At 42.6% G+C, this 22,851-nt stretch overlaps 1 protein-coding gene across 1 annotated transcript; it reads left to right on the forward strand.

The window, feature by feature from the left end:
- Positions 1-5,668: 5,668 nt before the first annotated feature.
- LOC135514853 (patatin-like phospholipase domain-containing protein 2) lies at positions 5,669-21,512 on the forward strand. The gene is made up of 9 exons (XM_064938513.1): positions 5,669-6,063; positions 7,359-7,591; positions 7,904-7,969; positions 13,872-14,081; positions 17,363-17,423; positions 17,623-17,811; positions 17,962-18,094; positions 18,631-18,750; positions 18,876-21,512. Exons 1-9 carry the CDS (start codon positions 5,877-5,879, stop codon positions 19,105-19,107), a joined length of 1,431 nt encoding a protein of 476 aa, XP_064794585.1. The 5' UTR covers positions 5,669-5,876; the 3' UTR covers positions 19,108-21,512.
- Positions 21,513-22,851: the final 1,339 nt, after the last annotated feature.

Below are 22,851 nucleotides of genomic sequence, written 5' to 3' on the forward strand. Positions count from 1 at the left end.
AGTTGCAAGCAAGAGTTTCTATTGGACAAATTCAAGTAGGTTTATCCCCGTTTCGTTCCATTTAAGAAACTTTTTCAACAGACTCGGCCGAGTGAATACACCACTGATCACCCGCACACACAATTCACTTTCATAGCGGCCACATACGAACAGCATCATCACTTTGCTCGTTGTATATTTCCTTCTCGCATCTATGTGCTCTCCTCCTCTCACCTTTTCCCTTTGCTCATAGAGTTCAGTGCAGAACACAACAGCTGTCTGTGGCCAAGCGAAAAACCTTTCCAAGCCAAACCTTCATACAGTACCATAACCGCTAACCATTACACACAGCCTACATCATTGTAACCATATTAGCTAATGTCATAGTTAACATAGCTACTAGAACTAAAATGTTTGTTAACCAGTTAAAATCACGCAGTACAGTGTACAGCAAGCAGTTTAGCAGTTACCGGCGGGACCCGATGGTAATAAATAAGTAAAACCGAAAGCTTACCTTGACTTGGAAGCGTTCCAGTGTTGGATAGCCATAGCCAGCTATAGCTAGCATAAATAGCGTTCCTCTCTGTTTGAGCCGGGTATTTGAGTAGGCTAAATTAGCTAGCTGCATTAGCTATGTAAGCTATACTTCAGAATATAATCAGACCCCTTGACTTTTTCAACATTTTGTTACGTTACAGCCTTGTTCTAAAAATGGATGAAATAAATAAAAAATCCTCATCAATCTCCACACAATACCCCATAATGACAAAGCAATGTATTGTAGCTCTCTCTCTGCTGCTTCTGTACAAAACTGTTCAACTATTGTCTTTTTCTCTCTTTGAGTCAACTACTCACCACATTTTATGCACTGCAGTGCTAGCTAGCTTTAGATTAAGCTTTCTATACTAGATTAATTCTCTGATCCTTTGATTGGGTGGACAATATATCAGTTCATGTTGCAAGAGCTCTGATAGGTTGGAGGACGTCCTCCGGAAGTTGTCAAAATGAATGTGTAAATCTATGGAAGGTTGATGAGAACCATGAGCCTCCAAGGTTTTGTATGGAAGTCAATGTGCCCAGATGAGTGTGGAAAATATCTGTTCTCCGGCTACACCATGGTGCTACCCCAGAGACTGCTGTTGAGGCGACTGACCATTGCAAAACAGTGTGTTTTAATCAGTTTATGTGGTGATATCAATATTTGTAGTATAGTTTTATCTAAAAAGGATAACTTTTTAATTGTTCACTATTTTTATTTTTATTACATTCACTGAGTAGGATGGTCCTCCCCTCCCTCCTCTGAGGAGCCTGAATTGTGTAAACATCAACAGTAATTGTATACGGGTTGAAAAACGGCTGATTTGGGCAGTGATTAACGCCAAAATTGGAACATTGTGGCTGAACAGTAACATGCTATACATGATGTCAGACCCCAGGCTCTGTCCTTCACAGCTCTGTATATGAGTGTAAAGGGCTACATGTAACAACAAAACATTATTTATAAAAATCATTCTATTAATATGGTTTTGAACATTATAATTTGTTTACAAGCATGATTGCTGTACTTTTCTTTCATGGTTTATGCAGCTTGTTGGCCTTTAGCCAATCAACGTTTCAAACGAGTTCAAGCACTTGAGTAAATCCAACTGGTATTTACGACTTCACAACTGGTAAATTCCAACCTCCCACTTGGTTACAAACACAGTATTACAAGACCCAACTCCTAAACCAACCTCAATTCCAAGCCCTCCCCCCATGTGCCTGTTAGTTGGCATTGATAGGAGTGATGAGAAGAACCTTCTTCCACCACCTATCTGAAATTGGTCAGGTCATACAAAAACTACACAGTGGACCTTTAACCTCTCTGGGATATGTGGGACGGTAGCGTCCCACCTCGCTAACAGCCAGTGAGTCACGGTCGTTGTATGGAGGAGACCAAGGCGTAGCGTGGTTACGTTCAGTAGTTCTAAAACATGCGGGGATTGTGCAGAGAGCCACATCTATTTACAGAAATACTCATTATAAATGTTGATGGAAATACAACTGTTATACATGGAATTAGAGATATAATTCTCCTTAATGAAACCGCTGTGTCCATTTTTTAAAAACTTTACAGAAAAAGCAAACCATGCAATAATCTGAGTACAGCGTTCAGACAACAAAGCAGCAAAAAGATATCCGCCATATTGGGTGGTCGACATTAGTCAGAAATAGCATTATAAATATTCACTTACCTTTGATGATCTTCATCAGAATGCACTCCCAGGAATCGCAGTTCCACAATAAATGTTTGTTTTGTTTGATAATGTCCATCATTTATGTTCAAATAGCTTCTTTTGTTAGGGCGTTTGGTAAACAAATCCAAAAGGAGAATTCCTATGTCTGTAGAAAAGCAATGGAACGAGAGCTAACTCTCTCGTGACCGCACCTCAGAGCCTGTGGCAATCTGCCAGACACCTGGCTCATTCCTCTCTCATTCTGTCCCACTTCACAGTAGAATCCTCAAACAAAGTTCTAATGTTTGTTGACATCTAGTGGAAGCCTTGGGAAGTGCAACATAACCAATATCCCACTGTATCTATCTACAATAGGGGCTGAGTTTAAAAAAACTACAAGCCTCAGATTTCCCACTTCCTGGTTGGATTTTTCTCAGGTTTTCACCTGCCATATGAGTTCTGTTATACTCACAGACATCATTCAAACAGTTTTGGAAACTTCTGAGTATTTTCTATCCAATAATACTAATATGCATATATTAGCATCTGGGACAGAGTAGCAGGCAGTTTACTCTGGACACCTTATTCATCCAAGCTACTCAGTACTGCCCCCCTGTCACCAAGAAGTTTTTAAGGCACACTTACAGAGAAAAGAGTCAGGCTTGGCAGTTCAACTCTGCCATTGTGTCAGCATTTTTGTAGGGTTCACACAACAAACCTCACTGAAAAGTTAAGTTTGGGCAAAGATCACTGGGAAATATGCAAATATTGTGCAATGACAGGCTAGTTATTTTTGTCCACCAAATATGTTTCACATATTTCACTGGCCATTCTGAAGCCTTTCTATTAGTTGTCTTCAGGAAAAGATCAAAATAACATCAACCTGAGCTGCTGCCACGGGACATTGTCTTTCTAAAGCAACTATAGACCTACACCAGTGGCGGTCATAGCTGTTTAAGATTAGGGAGGACAGTCATTCATATTCAATTCAACCAGCTCAATGTAGCATTGACAGGTTTAGGCTACTACTCTAATTTATTCTATACCCTTCATGAGGTTCCTACAGCCTAGCCTACATATGAAAGTTTGTAACGTAGGTGCACAGGCCGAGGTACAAGTTGGAGTAATTAAGGTGACAGACAGTGACACATTGAATACCGCCTTGCACACTCTTGCTTGCATCAAGCTGATCTACAGTGTAATCATTAGGCCAAACAGTTGCAAGCAAGAGTTTCTATTGGACAAATTCAAGTAGGTTTATCCCCGTTTCGTTCCATTTAAGAAACTTTTTTCAACAGACTCGGCCGAGTGAATACACCACTGATCACCCGCACACACAATTCACTTTCATAGCGGCCACATACGAACAGCATCATCACTTTGCTCGTTGTATATTTCCTTCTCGCATCTATGTGCTCTCCTCCTCTCACCTTTTCCCTTTGCTCATAGAGTTCAGTGCAGAACACAACAGCTGTCTGTGGCCAAGCAAAAAACCTTTCCAAGCCAAACCTTCATACAGTACCATAACCGCTAACCATTACACACAGCCTACATCATTGTAACCATATTAGCTAATGTCATAGTTAACATAGCTACTAGAACTAAAATGTTTGTTAACCAGTTAAAATCACGCAGTACAGTGTACAGCAAGCAGTTTAGCAGTTACCGGCGGGACCCGATGGTAATAAATAAGTAAAACCGAAAGCTTACCTTGACTTGGAAGCGTTCCAGTGTTGGATAGCCATAGCCAGCTATAGCTAGCATAAATAGCGTTCCTCTCTGTTTGAGCCGGGTATTTGAGTAGGCTAAATTAGCTAGCTGCATTAGCTATGTAAGCTATACTTCAGAATATAATCAGACCCCTTGACTTTTTCAACATTTTGTTACGTTACAGCCTTGTTCTAAAAATGGATGAAATAAATAAAAAATCCTCATCAATCTCCACACAATACCCCATAATGACAAAGCAATGCATTGTAGCTCTCTCTCTGCTGCTTCTGTACAAAACTGTTCAACTATTGTCTTTTTCTCTCTTTGAGTCAACTACTCACCACATTTTATGCACTGCAGTGCTAGCTAGCTTTAGATTAAGCTTTCTATACTAGATTAATTCTCTGATCCTTTGATTGGGTGGACAATATATCAGTTCATGTTGCAAGAGCTCTGATAGGTTGGAGGACGTCCTCCAGAAGTTGTCAAAATGAATGTGTAAATCTATGGAAGGTTGATGAGAACCATGAGCCTCCAAGGTTTTGTATGGAAGTCAATGTACCCAGAGGAGTGTGGAAAATATCTGTTCTCCGGCTACACCATGGTGCTACCCCAGAGACTGCTGTTGAGGCTACTGACCATTGCAGAACAGTGTGTTTTAATCAGTTTATGTGGTGATATCAATATTTGTAGTATAGTTTTATCTAAAAAGGATAACTTTTTAATTGTTCACTATTTTTATTGTTATTACATTCACTGAGTAGGATGGTCCTCCCCTCCCTCCTCTGAGGAGCCTCCACTGATACACCGAAGACCCTGCATTCTCAAGCCTACAGCTGCATCTCAGGGTAGTGAGGGTATTGCACTAACATATTGCATAGCATCAACACATGTCAATATTGTTAATCTGATGTAGGATACATGACAATCCATAAATCGCTACTTCTGAGGGAGAAGTTGGCGATCTCCTCCATCTTTCCTCTGCAGAAGGGTGAGAGCCGCACTCCATCAAACTTGAAGTATTTGCTCTCAAACTCTATCTGGGTGCTTAGCGTGTCTGCCTCGCTCTCGGCCATCCTCCGCTCTCGGCCATCCTCAAAACGGGCACCAAACGAAAATATCTTCGTAATCAATTCAACGGTTATAATTAGATTTGTTTTGAGAGCGATGGTTTGTTTCCTCTTGAGTATGGCTTGGCTAGGACGTGATAGTGCGTGAGCGAAGTACTCCTTGGCCTTCAGGCTTCAACGTCGTTGCAACGTGATGGAATTGTATGCGATCATGTAATGCGAGCACCTCCTCTTCAGCTTCAGCACCAGTTCGCTGTGGCGGGGTATGCGCGTGCTCACTAGTCTCTGTAGCCGGAAGAGGAACGCCTTCAAGCGTACGCGAAGCATTCAATATGATGCAGGTAGGCCTGTTGTTCTTGGAAGATCAAATCAACAGATTAGGTTTTTAAATATACGTGAATGGTATCATGAGCCTATGGAATGCTCCGGATGTTAACCTATAGGCTCAAATCGGTTAATAATAAAGTTCGACTTGTCACAGTAATAGCAGGCAGGTGAAACGAATATGGATTTGAATATAATATATTAGAATAGAATAGACATGAATGGATTGCATCGCTCTCATGTGTTACCGATGCAGAATGTGGGGGGCGTGGCTCCACCTAAAATAAGGCTCAGCCTCCTTATGCGGATTGGCCAGACCTGCCCTGTTCTAGAACCGGGAAGTGTATGGCAAGTCAGCCCTCCCGCGATTCTCAATACATAACTGTCTCTTTGTACATACACGAGAGGAGTAGACTGAGTAGTGTGCGCTAGTTTGAGCCGTCCTCTTTCGGAACTGTTGTTGACATTCAGTAATGAAGGGAACTTGTCATAGACTCCAAGGGTAAAATTTGGGAGTCATTATTACAAGCGCATTTACCCAAACGTCTAGGTTCTCTCCAAGGACTGTCCACCCGGGATGTTCGACCTAACGAAGGAATGGAATCTGTCGTTTGCCGGCTGCGGGTTCCTGGGGATCTATCACATCGGAGTGGCCAGCTGCCTGTTGGAACAAGCGCCTTACCTCATCAAAGGTGCCACCAAGATCTACGGGGCTTCGGCCGGTGCCCTAACCGCCTCGGTGCTCGCCAGCCAGGCATCCATAGGTGAGCATCCAATACCCTACACTGGCCCTTGAGTTCATCGCACCCTGTCACCAGTGGAATGAATGCCTGGATGGTGACTTTTACGCAAACGTCACAATTTTAGATTAGCAACTAAATTACCTTTAAAGAATCATCACTTGTGGCCTTGATACACGGGGGAAATTATTTCAACAATGCTTAAAACTTTGCTCTTATGTAATAGATAGGTGGTTATACTGGGGCTCCTTTGTAGCTCAGTGTAGAACATGGCACTTTTAACGCCAGGGTAGTGGGTTCAATTCCCGGGTCCACACAGACACAAAATGTATTCACACATGACTGTACATCTCTTTGGATAAAAGCATCTGCTAAATTGCATGTATTATTTTCATGTAATAAACTAATTATTAAGAATTACATAATTACATCGTTAGAACCAAAATGGCTCTCTGTGTTTAAATATGGTAGCCTTCCACTCATTGATCATGTCACACCATTGATAAATGTCATCTGGGTCAGTTATAGGACTATTGACCTATTGGTCCTCTAGATCAGAGGCCTCCCAATGGTACTAATAGATCTCGCTGACTGAGGGAAAACGCAATCATGATTAAGAGCAAACATGCCCCAGCTTGACATAGAACGTGACTCTTAGCTGAGTCTCGGTGTGATACCATGCCTCTTTCACTGTCTTTTAAACCCAATAACCTTATAGTGAAGAGACGAAAGACTGGGGAACTTAGTAAGTGTCCCAGTTGTGTCCTATCTAAATGAGAGCGGGAGAGAGAGAGAGAGTTAAAGAGGGTGAGAGATTGAAATAGTAATAGAGGTATAACAATCGAGTGAACAGTCAATAAAGGCGTCATTAAGAGTCAAAAGAAAGTACTGGATTGTTGTGAAAATTGGCAGAAGGAAGATATAGGTTACCGTTCATGACCTCAGAGTTTCATGACCTTAGAGCTTCACTGTCACTCAGTGACTCCAATGTGTTCCACTGATAGTATGAGTAACATCCTTATTTCAGCCAGATAAGAATATCTCAGTGTTTTTGTAATCACTTGATTTTCTTTACTGGAATTCTGTCTGTGTGTATAACAGTCTTCAGATCCATTCCATCCAAGTGTAGACAAGATGAACACACATAACTAGCTCAGTACAGGTGCAGAGCAGTAAATAAGTTAAACCAGTGGAGAAATGTTTTGTGAGCTACAGATCACTGTCTAGTTCCCTTGAGAATCAATCTTCCTTTGAATAAAAAACAGCGGAAGGCCCAAACACAACTAACACACTGTCTCTCCATCTCTCCCCTCCTCTAGCTAAGTGCTGTGAGGATGTGATCGAGACAGTCAAGGAGGCCCGGAAGCGTAACCTGGGTCCCCTCCACCCCTCCTTCAACCTGGTCAAGGTCATCAGGTCGGGCCTGGAGCGCGACCTGCCCGCCGACGCGCACACACTCGCCTCCGGGAGGCTGTGTGTGTCACTCACTCGCGTGTCTGATGGACAAAACGTCATCGTGTCCGAGTTCAAGTCCAAGGAGGAGCTCATCCAGGTGAGTGTCCCCACTCAACCCACCTGGGCTGCTATTCACAAAACATATCCGAGTAGGAGTACTGATCTAGGATCAGTTGGATAAGGAGGTGGCACCTGATCGCAGATCTGTACTCATACTGTAAAACGCATTGTGAATATGGACTTGAGTTTTTCCATATCCCATACATATCCCATACATATCCCATACATATCCCATACATATTTGTCCTTTCTCCTACTGGCCTTGCCATTGACTGTTTACATGAGTTGTATGTAATGTAAACTGGGTTGGACTGTGTAACATCTCTCTCTCTCTCTGATGTGTCTACAGGCACTGCTGTGTAGCTGTTTCATCCCCATATACTGTGGCCTGATCCCTCCGTCCTTCCAAGGAGTGGTAAGTGCCCAAGGCCCTAATGCCTCAACTGCTTTCTTACGTTTCTTTGAACACTGTTTCCTTGTTTTCTAAGAAAAAGCAGCAGATGTTAGACTGGGTTTATTATGGTCTCGTCTCTAATGCCTTTATTGCTCAGGTCATAGTCATAAGGTGGCTAGGTTCAAGTGTAGCGTAATGTTGTGTTTTTCGGTTTGTGTGTATGTCTGTCTGTCGGTCTGTGCATACACTCTGGTACTTGTTCATGTGTCAGTCTACCTTACTCTAGGAGCTAATCAGCCCGTGAACCATTTCCCTTGGCAGACCAGTGGTGTATTATATACTTCCAGACTGGTTTCTGGCCTCAGCAGATTGGGACCAGGAAGTCCAGGGTGGCTCCATTCTAAACTGAGTCACTAGGACATAGGAGCACAGTCCTCCAAAACATCAACTACCATGTAACAATGATCTATTTATGCCACTTATTCTCTAGTATATTTCACTGCTATCTGCTCTTGTTATCATTGAGGGCATATAGCCTCTATCTGGGCATGTCCCTTGCTCAGTGCCAAATTATACATCCATAGAACACAGGCAGAACACACTAGATGTTCAATAAATATAGGCTATAGTTAGTGTGTCCCATTGTCGGGTGTGTCAGGTTCACAGAAAGCTATCCCCGCCCAGCCGTCTCTCTCTCTCTCTCTCTCTCTCTCTCTCTACCTACACTGCTCAAAAAAATAAAGGGAACACTTAAACAACACAATGTAACTCCAAGTCAATCACACTTCTGTGAAATCAAACTGTCCACTTAGGAAGCAACACTGACAATAAATTACACATGCTGTTGTGCAAAAGGAATAGACAACAGGTGGAAATTATAGGCAATTAGCAAGACACTCCCAATAAAGGAGTGGTTCTGCAGTAGGTGACCACAGACCACTTCTCAGCTCCTATGCTTCCTGGCTGATTTTTTGGTCACTTTTGAATGCTGGTGGTGCTTTCACTCTAGTGGTAGCATGAGACTGAGTCTACAACCCACACAAGTGGCTCAGGTAGTGCAGCTCATCCAGGATGGAACATCAATGCGAGCTGTGGTAAGAAGGTTTGCTGTGTCTGTCAGCGTAGTGTCCAGAGCATGGAGGTGCTACCAGGAGACAGGCCAGTACATCAGGAGATGTGTAGGAGGCCGTAGGAAAGCAACAACCCAGCAGCAGGACCCCTACCTCCGCCTTTGTGCGAGGAGGAGCACTGCCAGAGCCCTGTAAAATGACCTCCAGCAGGCCACAAATGTGCATGTGTCTGCTCAAACGGTCAGAAACAGACTCCATGAGGGTGGTATGAGGGCCCAACGTCCACAGGTGGGGGTTGTGCTTACAGCCCAACACCGTGCAGGACGTTTGGCATTTGTCAGAGAACACCAAGATTGGCAAATTCGCCACTGGCGCCCTGTGCTCTTCACAGATGAAAGCAGGTTCACACTGAGCACATGTGACAGACGTGACAGAGTCTGGAGACGCCGTGGAGAAGGTTCTGCTGCCTGCAACAACCTCCAGCATGACCGGTTTGGCGGTGGGTCAGTCATGGTGTGGGGTGGCATTTCTTTGGGGGGCCGCACAGCCCTCCATGTGCTCGCCAGAGGTAGCCTGACTGCCATTAGGTACCGAGATGAGATCCTCAGACCCCTTGTGAGACCATATGCTGGTGCAGTTGGCCCTGGGTTCCTCCTAATGCAAGACAATGCTAGACCTCATGTGGCTGGAGTGTGTCAGCAGTTCCTGCAAGAGGAAGGCATTGATGCTATGGACTGGCCCTCCCATTCCCCAGACCTGAATCCAGTTGAGCACATCTGGGACATCATGTCTCGCTCCATCCACCAACGCCATGTTGCACCACAGACTGTCCAGGAGTTGGCGGATGCTTTAGTCCAGGTCTGGGAGGAGATCCCTCAGGAGACCATCCACCACCTCATCAGGAGCATGCCCAGGCATTGTAGGGAGGTCATACAGGCACGTGGAGGCCACACACACTACTGAGCCTCATTTTGACTTGTTTTAAGGACATTACATCAAAGTTGGATCAGCCTGTAGTGTGGTTTTCCACTTTAATTTTAAGTGTGACTCCAAATCCAGACCTCCATGGGTTGATAAATTTGATTTCCATTGATAATTTTTGTGTGATTTTGTTGTCAGCACATTCAACTATGTAAAGAAAAAAGTATTTAATAAGAATATTTCATTCATTCAGATCTAGGATGTCTTATTTTAGTGTTCCCTTTATTTTTTTGATCGGTGTATATATATGTATATATATATATATATATATATATATATATATATGACCCATCTATCTATATAGATGTACAGTTGATGTCGAAGTTTACATACACCTAGATTGGAGTCATTAAAACTATTTTTTTCAACCACTCCACACATTTCTTGTTAACAAAACTGCAGTTTTGACAAGTCGGATAGGACATCTACAGTCGTGGCCAAATGTTTTGAGAATTGTCACGCCCGGGCCATGGAGTGGCTTTTATTATCTATTTTGGTTAGGCCAGGGTGTGACTAGGGTGGGCATTCTCGTTTCTTAATTTTTATGTTTTCTGTTTCTATGTTTTGGCCGGGTATGGTTCTCAATCATGGACAGCTGTCTATCGTTGTCTCTGATTGGGAATCATACTTAGGCAGCCTTTTTTCCTTTATTTTGTGGGTAGTTATCTCTGTTAGTGGCACTATAGCCCTAGTAAGCTTCACGGTCGTTGCTTTGTTTCTTGTTTTGTTGGCAACATTTACATAAATAAAGGAAAATGTACGCTTACCACGCTGCACCTTGGTCCGGTCATTTCCACGACGACGTCCGTGACAAGAATGACACAAATATACATTTTCACAATGTTTGCCGCTTCAGTGTCTTTAGATATTTTTGTCAGATGTTACTATGGAATACTGAAGTATAATTACAAGCATGTAATAAGTGTCAAATGCTTTTATTGACAATTACATAAAGTTGATGCAAAGAGTCAATATTTGCAGTGTTGATCCTTCTTTTTCAAGACCACTGCAATCCGCCCTGGCATGCTGTCAATTAACTTCTGGGCCACATGGCACTGATGGCAGCCCATTCTTGCATAATCAATTCTTGGAGTTTGTCAGATTTTGTGGCTTTTTTTAGTCTACCCGCCTCTTGAGGATTGACCACAAGTTCTTAATGGGATTAAGGTCTGGGGAGTTTCCTGGCCATGGACCCAAAATATTTTTGTTTTGTTCCCCGGGCCACTTGGTTATCACTTTTGCCTTATGGCAAGGTGCTCCATCATGCTGGAAAAGGCATCGTTCATCACCAAACTGTTCCTGGGTGGTTTGGAGAAGATGCTCTTGGAGGATGTGTTGGTGCCATTCTTTATTCATGGCTGTGTTCTTAGGCAAAATTGTGAGTGAGCCCACTCCCTTGGCTGAGAAGCAACCCCACACATGAATGGTCTCAGGATGCTTTACTGTTGGCATGACACAGGACTGGTTGTAGTGCTCACCTTGTCTTCTCCGGACAAGCTTTTTGTCCGGACAAGCTTTTTCAGCAGTCTGGATGCCCCCTGGAAACAACACCAGGCCATCAAAAGGGGATTCATCAGAGAAAAGGACTTTACCAAACAACAGTCCTCAGGCTAGTCCAGGCAACTAAACATAGATTAACAACCCATAAAATAACCAAGGAATATTTAAATATGCAATCAGAATGATCAGCTGCCTCTTTCCCTGATGTTTTTCCTGACAATACAAAAACTAAACAAACCACCCTTGTCAGACCTAAGTAATAAAGATAACTAAGGTCAGGGCGTTTGTGTGTGCAGATGCACTCACACCTGCCTGCTGCCATTCCTGAAAAGCTCTGTACACCAGGCCATCCTCCAAAAGTCTTCGAACCGCTCTCCTTGGTTCTTGATGATCCGATAAATGGTTGATTTAGGTGCAATTTTATTGATGAGACCATGTTTCCTTGGAGGAAACCATGGTTGACAGAGGAAGAACAATGATTCCAAGCACCACCCTCCTTTGAAGCTTCCAGTCTGTTATTCAAACTAATCAGCATGACTTTAATTAAAGAGAGAACACTGAACAAAACTATACCAAACAACAAAAATGCACCATCATGGCCTGACCAAATAGATAAAGAAAACACAAAATACTAAGACCAGGGCGTGACACTAATTGACATCATTTGTGTCAATTGGAGGTGTACCTGTGGATATATTTCAAGGCCTACCTTCAAACTCAGTGCCTCTTTCCTTGACATCATGGGAAAATCAAAAGAAATCAGCCAAGATCTCAGAAAAAAATGTAAACCTCCATTTGGTTCATCCTTGGGAGCAATTTCCAAAAGCCTGAAGGTACCACGTTCATCTGTACAAACATAGTACGCAAATATAAACACCATGGGACCACGCAGCCGTCATACCCCTCAGGAAGGAGACACATTCTGTCCCATCTCTGGATTTATATTTATGTCCCATTTCTCTATGTAGATGTATGCTCCATTTATCATGTTTTAAGGTAAGACCCAGATGCAGACTTTGTCGAAGTTACAATGTTTATTACAAGAACAGGGACAAAGGTACAGGATGGCAGGCAGGCTCAGAGTCAGGTCAGGTCAGGCAGAGCTTGGTCATCCAGAGTTGTGGGGCAAAGGTACAGGACGGCAGGCTCAGGGTCAGGGAAGGTGGAAGTCGATAAACCAGAGTAGTGGGACAAAGGTACAGGATGGCAGGCAGGGTCAGGGTCAGGGCAGGCAGAAGGGGCAAAGCCATGAAAAAACTAGAAAACAGGAAGACAAGACTAAGACAAGACAGGAGCGAGGGGAAAACACTGGTAGGTTCTACGATCAAAACAAACTGGCAACAGACAAACAGAGAACACAGGTGTAAATACACAAGGGATAATGGGGAAGATGGGTGACACCTGGGGGGTGTAGTAAAGCACAAAGACAGGTGAAACAGATCAGGGTGTGACACCATGTCTCTATATAGATATATGTCCTATACTAGGTCTATTATGACAAATATATAGAACAGTCATAAATGACTTATAAACAGCATATCTGAGGGCATGAAGTTGAACTATCTGCTGACGGAGCAGCACGGAGCATGTACTTTTTCAGAATAATGTGCATACTACTTATTTAAGTTTCTTGTGAAAGTGATGAAGTTTCATTTAAACTAGATTTTATCATTGGACTAAGTTGGCTTTGACACTCTGAATAAGGAAATATAGCGCATTCTTTGTCCTCAGCCCTGAACTCTCTTTGCTAAACTCACTGCCAATTTGAGTCTTGATCATGCTTTGGAACTGGCACTGCTATCCTTTTTCCCCTCAGATGTTCTCAGCGTTTTACACTGGAAAACGATTAATTCATGTTGAAATGTTAGAGGGTAGCATCTGAACTTGAAATGGAGCTGCATCGGATAATTACATGAGACTGGTGTAAAAATTGATTAATTCTCCAAATAGTAATGTGAGATTGTTTGGTCATGAGTTGGCAGTGTGGAGAAGCTGGCTAAGGGGAAATCTGACATGCCTAATATGCCCTCAAGAGGGGAATGTTTCCTTGAATGTGTTGTATCGTATCATGTTAGATTTCAGTGATAACCGAGTTGGATTATAAGTTACATATCTTTTAGCAGAAGATAGGCAGAGGAAGTCAACAACAAATATTTATAATATATAAATAGAGATTTAGAACAGTCATCTATGTCAGCCCTGAGACGTCCAGACTACAGTATGCCTGGGGTGTTGTTATGTAAAGGCTGTGGTCCTGGAAATGGTCAAACAAATATGGCTTGTTTATAGTTGTGCATGGGTCCAAAAACACCCAATTATTCTCACTTTCTCGCTCTCTTCCTCCTCCCTGTCTCCCCCTCTTCTCTCTGTAGCGTTACGTGGATGGGGGAATCAGTGACAACCTTCCTCGGTCGGAGCTGAAGAACACCATCAGCATCTCTCCGTTCTCCGGCGAGAGTGACATCTGTCCCCGGGACACCTCTTTCAACTTCCACGAGCTGCGCTTCACCAACACCTCCATCCAGATGAACCTGGACAATATGTACCGCCTCAGCAATGCCCTGTTCCCCCCAGAACCCAAGGTAGGTAGACCGCTATGACTGCTTACCAATGTGATTATGCATGGCCCTGGGAAGAGGTTTGTAGTCCTTATGTCGGCCCTATTCCCAAAGGTAGGATGGAGGATCAGGGTGCTCCTTAGTCCAATTCATCAGATGGGTTGTTTGTAAATAGAAGCCTTATGTATGGGTGGTGTGTTATGAAATCCTTATATAGGTACCCTTGAAATAGTCTAAACATTCTATACATTTCTGTAGGAGAGCGTAGTAGTCTGGTATGGGAGACTGGGCCCCTGCCCTTCCACTATCCTATTCCCTGATTATATAACCCCAACTCCCCCATTTCACCCCTTACCTTGTCTCCTCTTTGGACTCCTATCCTTACCCCCCCATACTTCCTATCTGAACTTTGCCCTCCCCATGTTCCTCCCTAACTCCACTGTGATCAATACTGGCAGGAAGTTATTGGCTTCTGTCCTTGTTGAATTACATTTCCTGTATTACACATACTTCTTCACTGTCTGGATAATAACATGGGAGTCAACTTTTAGCGTCAGGTGAACTTTGCCTTCTTTGAGGTTGGTCTTTGTCTCTTGGTTCAGTTTTTGCCAAGATCTCCACCGTCTTTTCCCTTCATGTGTGCCTGGAATGTTGTAACTGGAATTTTGGGATTATGCTAAATCCCACCAACAAAGCCATGTGCAGAGGCCCTACTTAGAAAAGGAAGTGTGTGTTTCATTTCACTCTGCCACCTTTGACATATTGTTTACACATGACATTCACAGACACACACACATAGAAGACTCCACCCTACCTTTTCCCTCACGTGTAATAGTGTTCAACCTACCCTGACTAAATTCACACATATGTCGTGCCACTGTGAAGTTATCTGTCCAGATACCTCTCTCCCTGTTGCTTTGTTGTTGTAGGAACACAGAATAAGGAGTAGCCAGAGAACAGAAAGAACTCTGCCACGTTGACCTTTAACCCCAAGTCAAACTGGGGCGACAGGGTAGCGGTTAGAGAGCTGGACTCGTAACCGAAAGGTTGCAAGTTCAAATCCCCTAGCTGACAAGGTACAAATCTGTCGTTCTGCCCCTGAACAGGCAGTTAACCCATTGTTCCTAGGCCGTCATTGAAAATAAGAATTTGTTCTTAATTAACTGACTTGCCTAGTTAAATAAAGGTTAAAAAAACACACAAAAAACACTGTTGCACAGGAGGGTTCCGGCTGATATTAGTCATTCCCCTCTGTTTTATGTGGTTATAAACAGCTGTACTTGTTTAATACGGTTGTTAACTCTCAGCGATAATATGATTGCTAATCAGTCAGCGGAAGTGATAGTTATAACTAATCACATAATGTGAGATCTGTATTGTGTTTGGGTATCTGAGTCCTAATGATCCTGTGATATGATTAGGAGTATGTCTTATACAGTGCCTTGCGAAAGTATTCGGCCCCCTTGAACTTTGCGACCTTTTGCCACATTTCAGGCTTCAAACATAAAGATATAAAACTGTATTTTTTTGTGAAGAATCAACAACAAGTGGGACACAATCATGAAGTGGAACGACATTTATTGGATATTTCAAACGTTTTTAACAAATCAAAAACTGAAACATTGGGCGTGCAAAATTATTCAGCCCCTTTACTTTCAGTGCAGCAAACTCTCTCCAGAAGTTCAGTGAGGATCTCTGAATGATCCAATGTTGACCTAAATGACTAATGATGATAAATACAATCCACCTGTGTGTAATCGCAAGGTTGAGAGTTCAAACCCCCGAGCTGACAAGGTACAAAATCTGTCGTTCTGCCCCTGAACAGGCAGTTAACCCACTGTTCCCAGGCCATCATTGTAAATAAGAATTTGTTCTTAACTGACTTGCCTGGTTAAATAAAGGTAAAAAAATAAATAAAATAAAAAATAAAAAAATCAAGTCTCCGTATAAATGCACCTGCACTGTGATAGTCTCAGAGGTACGTTAAAAGCGCAGAGAGCATCATGAAGAACAAGGAACACACCAGGCAGGTCCGAGATACTGTTGTGAAGAAGTTTAAAGCCGGATTTGGATACAAAAAGATTTCCCAAGCTTTAAACATCCCAAGGAGCACTGTGCAAGCGATAATATTGAAATGGAAGGAGTATCAGACCACTGCAAATCTACCAAGACCTGGCCGTCCCTCTAAACCTTCAGCTCATACAAGGAGAAGACTGATCAGAGATGCAGCCAAGAGGCCCATGATCACTCTGGATGAACTGCAGAGATCTACAGCTGAGGTGGGAGACTCTGTCCATAGGACAACAATCAGTCGTATATTGCACAAATCTGGCCTTTATGGAAGAGTGGCAAGAAGAAAGCCATTTCTTAAAGATATCCATAAATAGTGTTGTTTAAAGTTTGCCATAGCCACCTGGGAGACACACCAAACATGTGGAAGAAGGTGCTCTGGTCAGATGAAACCAAAATTGAACTTTTTGGCAACAATGCAAAACGTTATGTTTGGCGTAAAAGCAACACAGCTCATCACCCTGAACACATCATCCCCACTGTCAAACATGGTGGTGGCAGCATCATGGTTTGGGCCTGCTTTTCTTCAGCAGGGACAGGGAAGATGGTTAAAATTGATGGGAAGATGGATGGAGCAAAATACAGGACCATTCTGATGGAGTCTGCAAAAGACCTGAGACTGGGACGGAGATTTGTCTTCCAACAAGACAATGATCCAAAACATAAAGCAAAATCTACAATGGAATGGTTCAAAAATAAACATATCCAGGTGTTAGAATGGCCAAGTTAAAGTCCAGACCTGAATCCAATCGAGAATCTGTGGAAAGAACTGAAAACTGCTGTTCACAAATGCTCTCCATCCAACCTCACTGAGCTCGAGCTGTTTTGCAAGGAGGAATGGGAAAAAATTCAGTCTCTCGATGTGCAAAACTGATAGAGACATACCCCAAGCGACTTACAGCTGTAATCGCAGCAAAAGGTGGCGCTACAAAGTATTAACTTAAGGGGGCTGAATAATTTTGCACGCCCAATTTGTCAGTTTTTGATTTGTTAAAAAAGTTTGAAATATCCAATAAATGTCGTTCCACTTCATGATTGTGTCCCACTTGTTGTTGATTCTTTACAAAAAAATACAGTTTTATATCTTTATGTTTGAAGCCTGAAATGTGGCAAAAGGTCGCAAAGTTCAAGGGGGCCGAATACTTTTGCAAGGCACTGCATTTATTCAATCTACCTCTTGCATATGATCCCTTGCCTCAATAGATATGATCTGATCTATGTGTTTTCTTTGACAGGTCATGGCAGAGATATGTCAGAGTGGCTACAAGGACGCCCTTCGCTTTCTTGAGGAGAACCGTGAGTATGACTATGTTGCCTTTGACAGTAGTAGTGGGCTGTGCTAAGATCATAAGCTAATGTGATATACAGTACATGCAGTGGGCATCAATGATGTACAGGGTTCAACATGAAGTATAGAGTCAACCTGCACTTATTTATGGGGTAATATTTTTATGCTGTGTTACAAAGATGATGAATGTATTGTTTATGATGTCAGATCTGCTGAAGCTGGAGTGTCCGACTGCCGGCCCCAGCCTATCAGAAGACACACACACCTGCTGCTGCAAGCCCATCGCCACGGAAACCACTAAGGACTGGATGCTCCGCCGGCTCCGTCTCCTGAGGAAGCGGCACTGGTGGCTGGATGAGCAGATTGTTGACAACCTGCCCTCCCAAATCAAAAAAGGTAGATGGGAGGTTAACCTAGACTCAGATGTTTTCTGCTCAAAGCTGTTAGAAACTGTTGTTATCTAGTTACACTGACAACACTGACATTAACATTGTGTTGTTATCATGTGTCAGCGAAGTGTGACATATTGTGTCTCTATGACTGTAGTGTTTTGTGAGGCGTGCCAGCAGAAACCTGGTCTGTATGCTCAGGTGTCTGAGATGCTGCCGGTCAGAGTGGCCTCCTACATGCTCCTGCCCTGCACACTACCTGTGGTATCGGCCTACTCAGTGGGCAAGAGGTAAGTCTACATCCTATACCACTACTAGTGCTACCTACCACAAACTAACAAGCCCTCAATGAACTCAATGCAGTCACAGTAGCTCAAACAGCAACCAATGACAACAGTAATGCAAACAAATCAGCTTTTAAAAAGCCCAGAAAAATTCTTTAGCATAACTATCCTTTAGCATAACGAGCCTTTAGCATAACTAGACTTTAACATAACTAGCCTTTAGCATACAGCAGCCAATACCATCAAACTAGCCCTGACAGCAACCACTGACAACAAAATAGTCTTTAAAGTAGTCATTAGCCCACCACAGCAACCAAATAACACTGTGAACGCAAACGAACTAGGAATACAAACAGATTTCCTACTAAACGCAATAAATTTGAATGTGCTGTACAGGGACTCCACCTAGTTGGCAAGTCAATCCACCACAGGAATTGTTGAGGACCCCCCCCACCCACCCACCCCCCACCCACACACACACACACATACGTGGTGGTACATCACAGTACATTGACTCTTCTTGTCCCTGTCCTGTACTCCAGGTTTGTGGAGTGGATCCCAGAGGTGCCTGCAGATATGCGTTGGCTAGCTGGGGTGGCTGGGGATGTGGCTGGGAGCATGTACAGACAGACCCGGAGAGGAGCACTAGCAGACATAACCAGGTGAGAGACATGGAGTTTCTACTACTGGGTTATATTATGGATGGATGGAGTCTACTTGTAGATTTGGATGTATGTCATACAGTATGAATAAAGTCTAATGGCCTTGTGTGTTTTTCATTTTGCAGTGATGGTTCCCTGAGGAATTGCATGAGCCTGCCCCTACCCCTGGACAGTGACGGACCCAGGGAGAGAAACAGTCATCTCTCCGGGTTCGCTCTCTCTGCTCTTGATCTCCAAAGCCAATACTGGAACATCCCCACCGCCCCCTCTTCCCGCCGCCCCACCAGCCCCCTCATGCCCAGCCCCTCCCCACGACAGATCTGCTTCTTTGTTGGCTCGCAGGACGAGACTGACTGACAGTCCCATCCACCAATGAGAGGACACTTTGGCTTTGTTTTAAAAGATGACAGGACAGTCCAGCTCAAGATCCCTCCCACAGGGCCTGTCTATAGGCTATAGGAACTGGGATGGACAAATGATGGTCATGTGATTGAATAGCTGTGGGATCCGGAACTGTTGCTATAGACACACTAATCATGTATTTTGATCACTCTAACAATCATATTTTATTATACAGGACACATTGTAGAACAATTTACCAAAGACCTCTGCAAGTGAATTATAAATTTTTATAAATAGCTATGTCTAGTTTTTCCAGATTACTTGTTGTCACTACAACTATACCTAGCTACTTACAGTACCTACCTACCAGAGGAGGCTGGTGGAAGGAGCTATAGGATGACCGGCTCATTGTAATGGCTGGAATAGAATAAATGGAACGGTATCAACCACATCAAACAGGGGCAGCAGGTAGCCTAGTGGTTAGAATGTTGGGCCAGTAACCGAGAGGTTGCTGGATTGAATCCATGAGCTGACAAGGTCAAAATCTGTCATTTTGCCCATGAAAAAGGCAGTTAACCCACTGTTCCCCGGTAGGCTGTCATTGTAAATAATAATATTTTCTTAACTGACTTTCCTAGTTAAAATAAAAAACATATGGAAACCACATGTTTGACTCTGTTCCATTAATTCCATTCCAGCCAATACAATGAGCCTGTCCTTCTATAGCTCCTCCCACCAGCCTCCTCTACTACCTATTTACAGTACACAGGAGGTTGGTAGCACCTTAATTGGGGGGATGGGCTCGTGGTAATGGCGGTAGAGGAATGGTATCATGGTTCCCATGTATTTTCTGTTCCAGACATTATTATGAGCTGTCCTCCCCTCAGCAGCCTCCTTTGCAACAGTACCTACCTACGCGTGTTCAATTAAATGTAGCATTCATTCCTAATGGACTGTTGACCTGAGTTAAAGTTGACTTCCTTGACTATGAGCTGTGCGTTTTCCTGACTACTATTAGACAGGACCCTTGAACTGAACTATGAACTACTGTGATGAGCTGTGATGTCAAGAAATTTGAATCACAATGTTCTTGAAAGTTCCTTTCAGAACTTCCCTTAATGTTGACCATTGCTTTTGCACAATGACTTGAGTTGCATAGGAATCACAATTTTTATATGGCATCTCAAATGGGTCATTTTCATGAAACCAGTTTTAAAATGTATGTAGAAAACTGAGTTAAAAAACCATGATGCATCTGCAAAATCAACTATCATTCAGAGGACTAAGATGTCTAGTTTTTTGGAAAGTGTCTTATTTTAAATACATTTGACATTTTTGCCAGAATTTTGTATTTTTCTTACCCCAAATTCTCTTTACTGAAATACTTTCGAATTAAATTCTCAAGTCATTTTATTAAAAACCTAATTTCATATAAATAAGACACAAAATATGATGCTGCAATTTGTCCATAAATCATACAAATGGTATACCAGTTGACTATAATAATATTTATAATAAATGCTTCAGAGTTCAAGTAACCGACACATCTCAACATCAACTGTTCAGAGGAGACTGCATGAGGGCCTTCATGGTTGAATTGCTGCAAAGAAATCACTACTAAAGGACACAAATAATAAGAAGAGACTTGCTTGGGCCAAGAAACACGAGCAATGGACATTAGACCGGTGGAAATCTGTCCTTTGGTCTGATGAGTCCAAATTAGACATTTTTGGTTCCAATCCCGTATTTTTGTGAGACGCAGAGTAGGTGAATAGATTATCTCTGCATGTGCGGTTCCCACCGTGAAGCATGGAGGAGGAGGTGTGATGGTGTGGGGGTGCTTTGCTGGTGCCACTCTGTGATTTATTTAGAATTCAAGGCACATTTAACCAGTATTGCTACCACAGAATTCTGCAGCTACACACCATCCCATCTGGTTCGCATTTAGTGGGATTATCATTTGTTTTTCAACAGGACAATGACCCAAAACACACCTCCAGGCTGTGTAAGGGCTATTTGACCAAGAAGGAGAGTGAATGAGTTCTGCATCAGATGACCTGGCCTCCACAATCACCCGACCTCAACCCAATTGAGATGGTTTGGTATGAGTTGGACCACAAAGTGAAGTAAAAGCAGCAATCAAGTGCTTAGCATATGTATGAACTCCTTCAAGACTGTTGGAAAAGCATTCCAGGTGACAACCTCATGAAGCTGGTTGAGAGAATGCCAAGAGTGTGCAAAGCTGTCATCAAGGCAAAGGGTGGCTACATTGAAGAATCAAATATAAAATATATTTAGATTTGTTTAACACTTTTTTGGTTACTACATGATTCCATATGTGTTAATTCATAGTTTTAATGTCTTCGCTATTATTCTACAATGTAGAAAATAGCAAAAATAAAGAAAAACCCTTGAATGAGTAGGTGTGTCCAAACCTTTGACTGGTACTGTATGTGTTACACTGAAAACCTCTGCCTACTTGTTCCTTTTATCCTTTATTGTTGTTATTGCACAGTCGGCCTTTATCTTAATAACATAAAGCACAAAAAAAATGTTATGATGTGTAAGGCGTCTAGGTGTAGCAGGTAAGGCGGAGTCAGGTGCAGGACACAGAGATGAGTAATTCACGTAACTTTACTCAAAACAATAAATATTCCAAGAAGGAAAATAATCAAGTTCACAAATACAGACCAACTTACAACGAACAAACACGCACAAAACCATGGGGGAACCAGTGGGTTAAATAAGGAAATATATAATTATGGGAATGGAAACCAGGTGTGTACATTCGTAAGTCGTGACATTCTGTGTTTAAATGTAACATTCTGTGTTTAAATGTAATGTTTTACTGTAACTGTTAAAATCCTATTGTGGTGCCTCATCATTATGGAAACTGTGTATACTTGTTTTCAATATTGCCGCAGTATGTCATGTATATTGTTGTACTTTCTTTGTGCAAGTGAAAACTGAAAACATTGGGTCAATTGCAACCAACATTGAGCACCGGCTCAACATGAGGTGATCTCTCATTAAACCATCTATGGGCCGGTTTCACAGACAAGGCTTAAGCCTAGTTAGTCCAAGACTAAAATGCCTGTTTGAGCTGTCTTAACTCAAAGCGACTTGCACAGATTTATCTTAAAATAGTCGTAGATTTAGCCTGTTCTGGATTAATCAAAGCTGATTGCAAGAAGGATGATTAGAGCTACTCTAAGGACTAAATTGAAGTTTAAATGAATCCTTCAAAGAGGCATGCTTAACTTCTGCTTAGTACCTTTTGTGAGGGAACATGGACTATTTGGAATATCTAAATGTAGACCAACATGCACTACAGAGGCCAGCCAGATGAGTACTTGTGGATAGGAGTAATCCATTAAATTACTTTGATGAAATAGCTTTTAGAGACCGCCTTCGTATGTACAAAGAACATGCATTGGAGATAATATCTTTGCTTGAGCCTAGACTTTCCTTTCTGTCTCAAAGAGGAAGGCATTTTCCCAATTCTATCCAAGTTCTGATCACTTTGGGGATTCTGGCATCTGGAATATTTCATTGTGAAACTGGTGATTTGTGTGGTGCCAGTGAAGCAACTGTGTGTAGAATAGTTCAAAGTCTGCAGAGCCATTTGTGAACTGAGGAGGCTTTACATCAAGTTTCCTGATACTACTGGCCAAGCCAACTATAATGTGCTATTCTATGAATATGGGCACTTCCCAGGAGTGATTGACTGTATAAATGGATGTCATGTTCCCATCAAGT

The sequence above is a fragment of the Oncorhynchus masou genome, chromosome 26 (assembly GCF_036934945.1).
Source record: "Oncorhynchus masou masou isolate Uvic2021 chromosome 26, UVic_Omas_1.1, whole genome shotgun sequence".
Classification (NCBI taxonomy): domain Eukaryota; kingdom Metazoa; phylum Chordata; class Actinopteri; order Salmoniformes; family Salmonidae; genus Oncorhynchus; species Oncorhynchus masou.

Excerpts from the sequence above, each read along its gene's own strand:
- LOC135514853 (XM_064938513.1), top strand. The coding sequence starts at position 5,877 with ATGTTCGACCTAACGAAGGAATGGAATCTGTCGTTTGCCGGCTGCGGG. Across the intron at positions 7,592-7,903 it reads CCAAGGAGGAGCTCATCCAG|GCACTGCTGTGTAGCTGTTT; the intron begins GTGAGTGTCCCC and ends ATGTGTCTACAG. Across the intron at positions 14,082-17,362 it reads TGTTCCCCCCAGAACCCAAG|GTCATGGCAGAGATATGTCA; the intron begins GTAGGTAGACCG and ends TTTCTTTGACAG.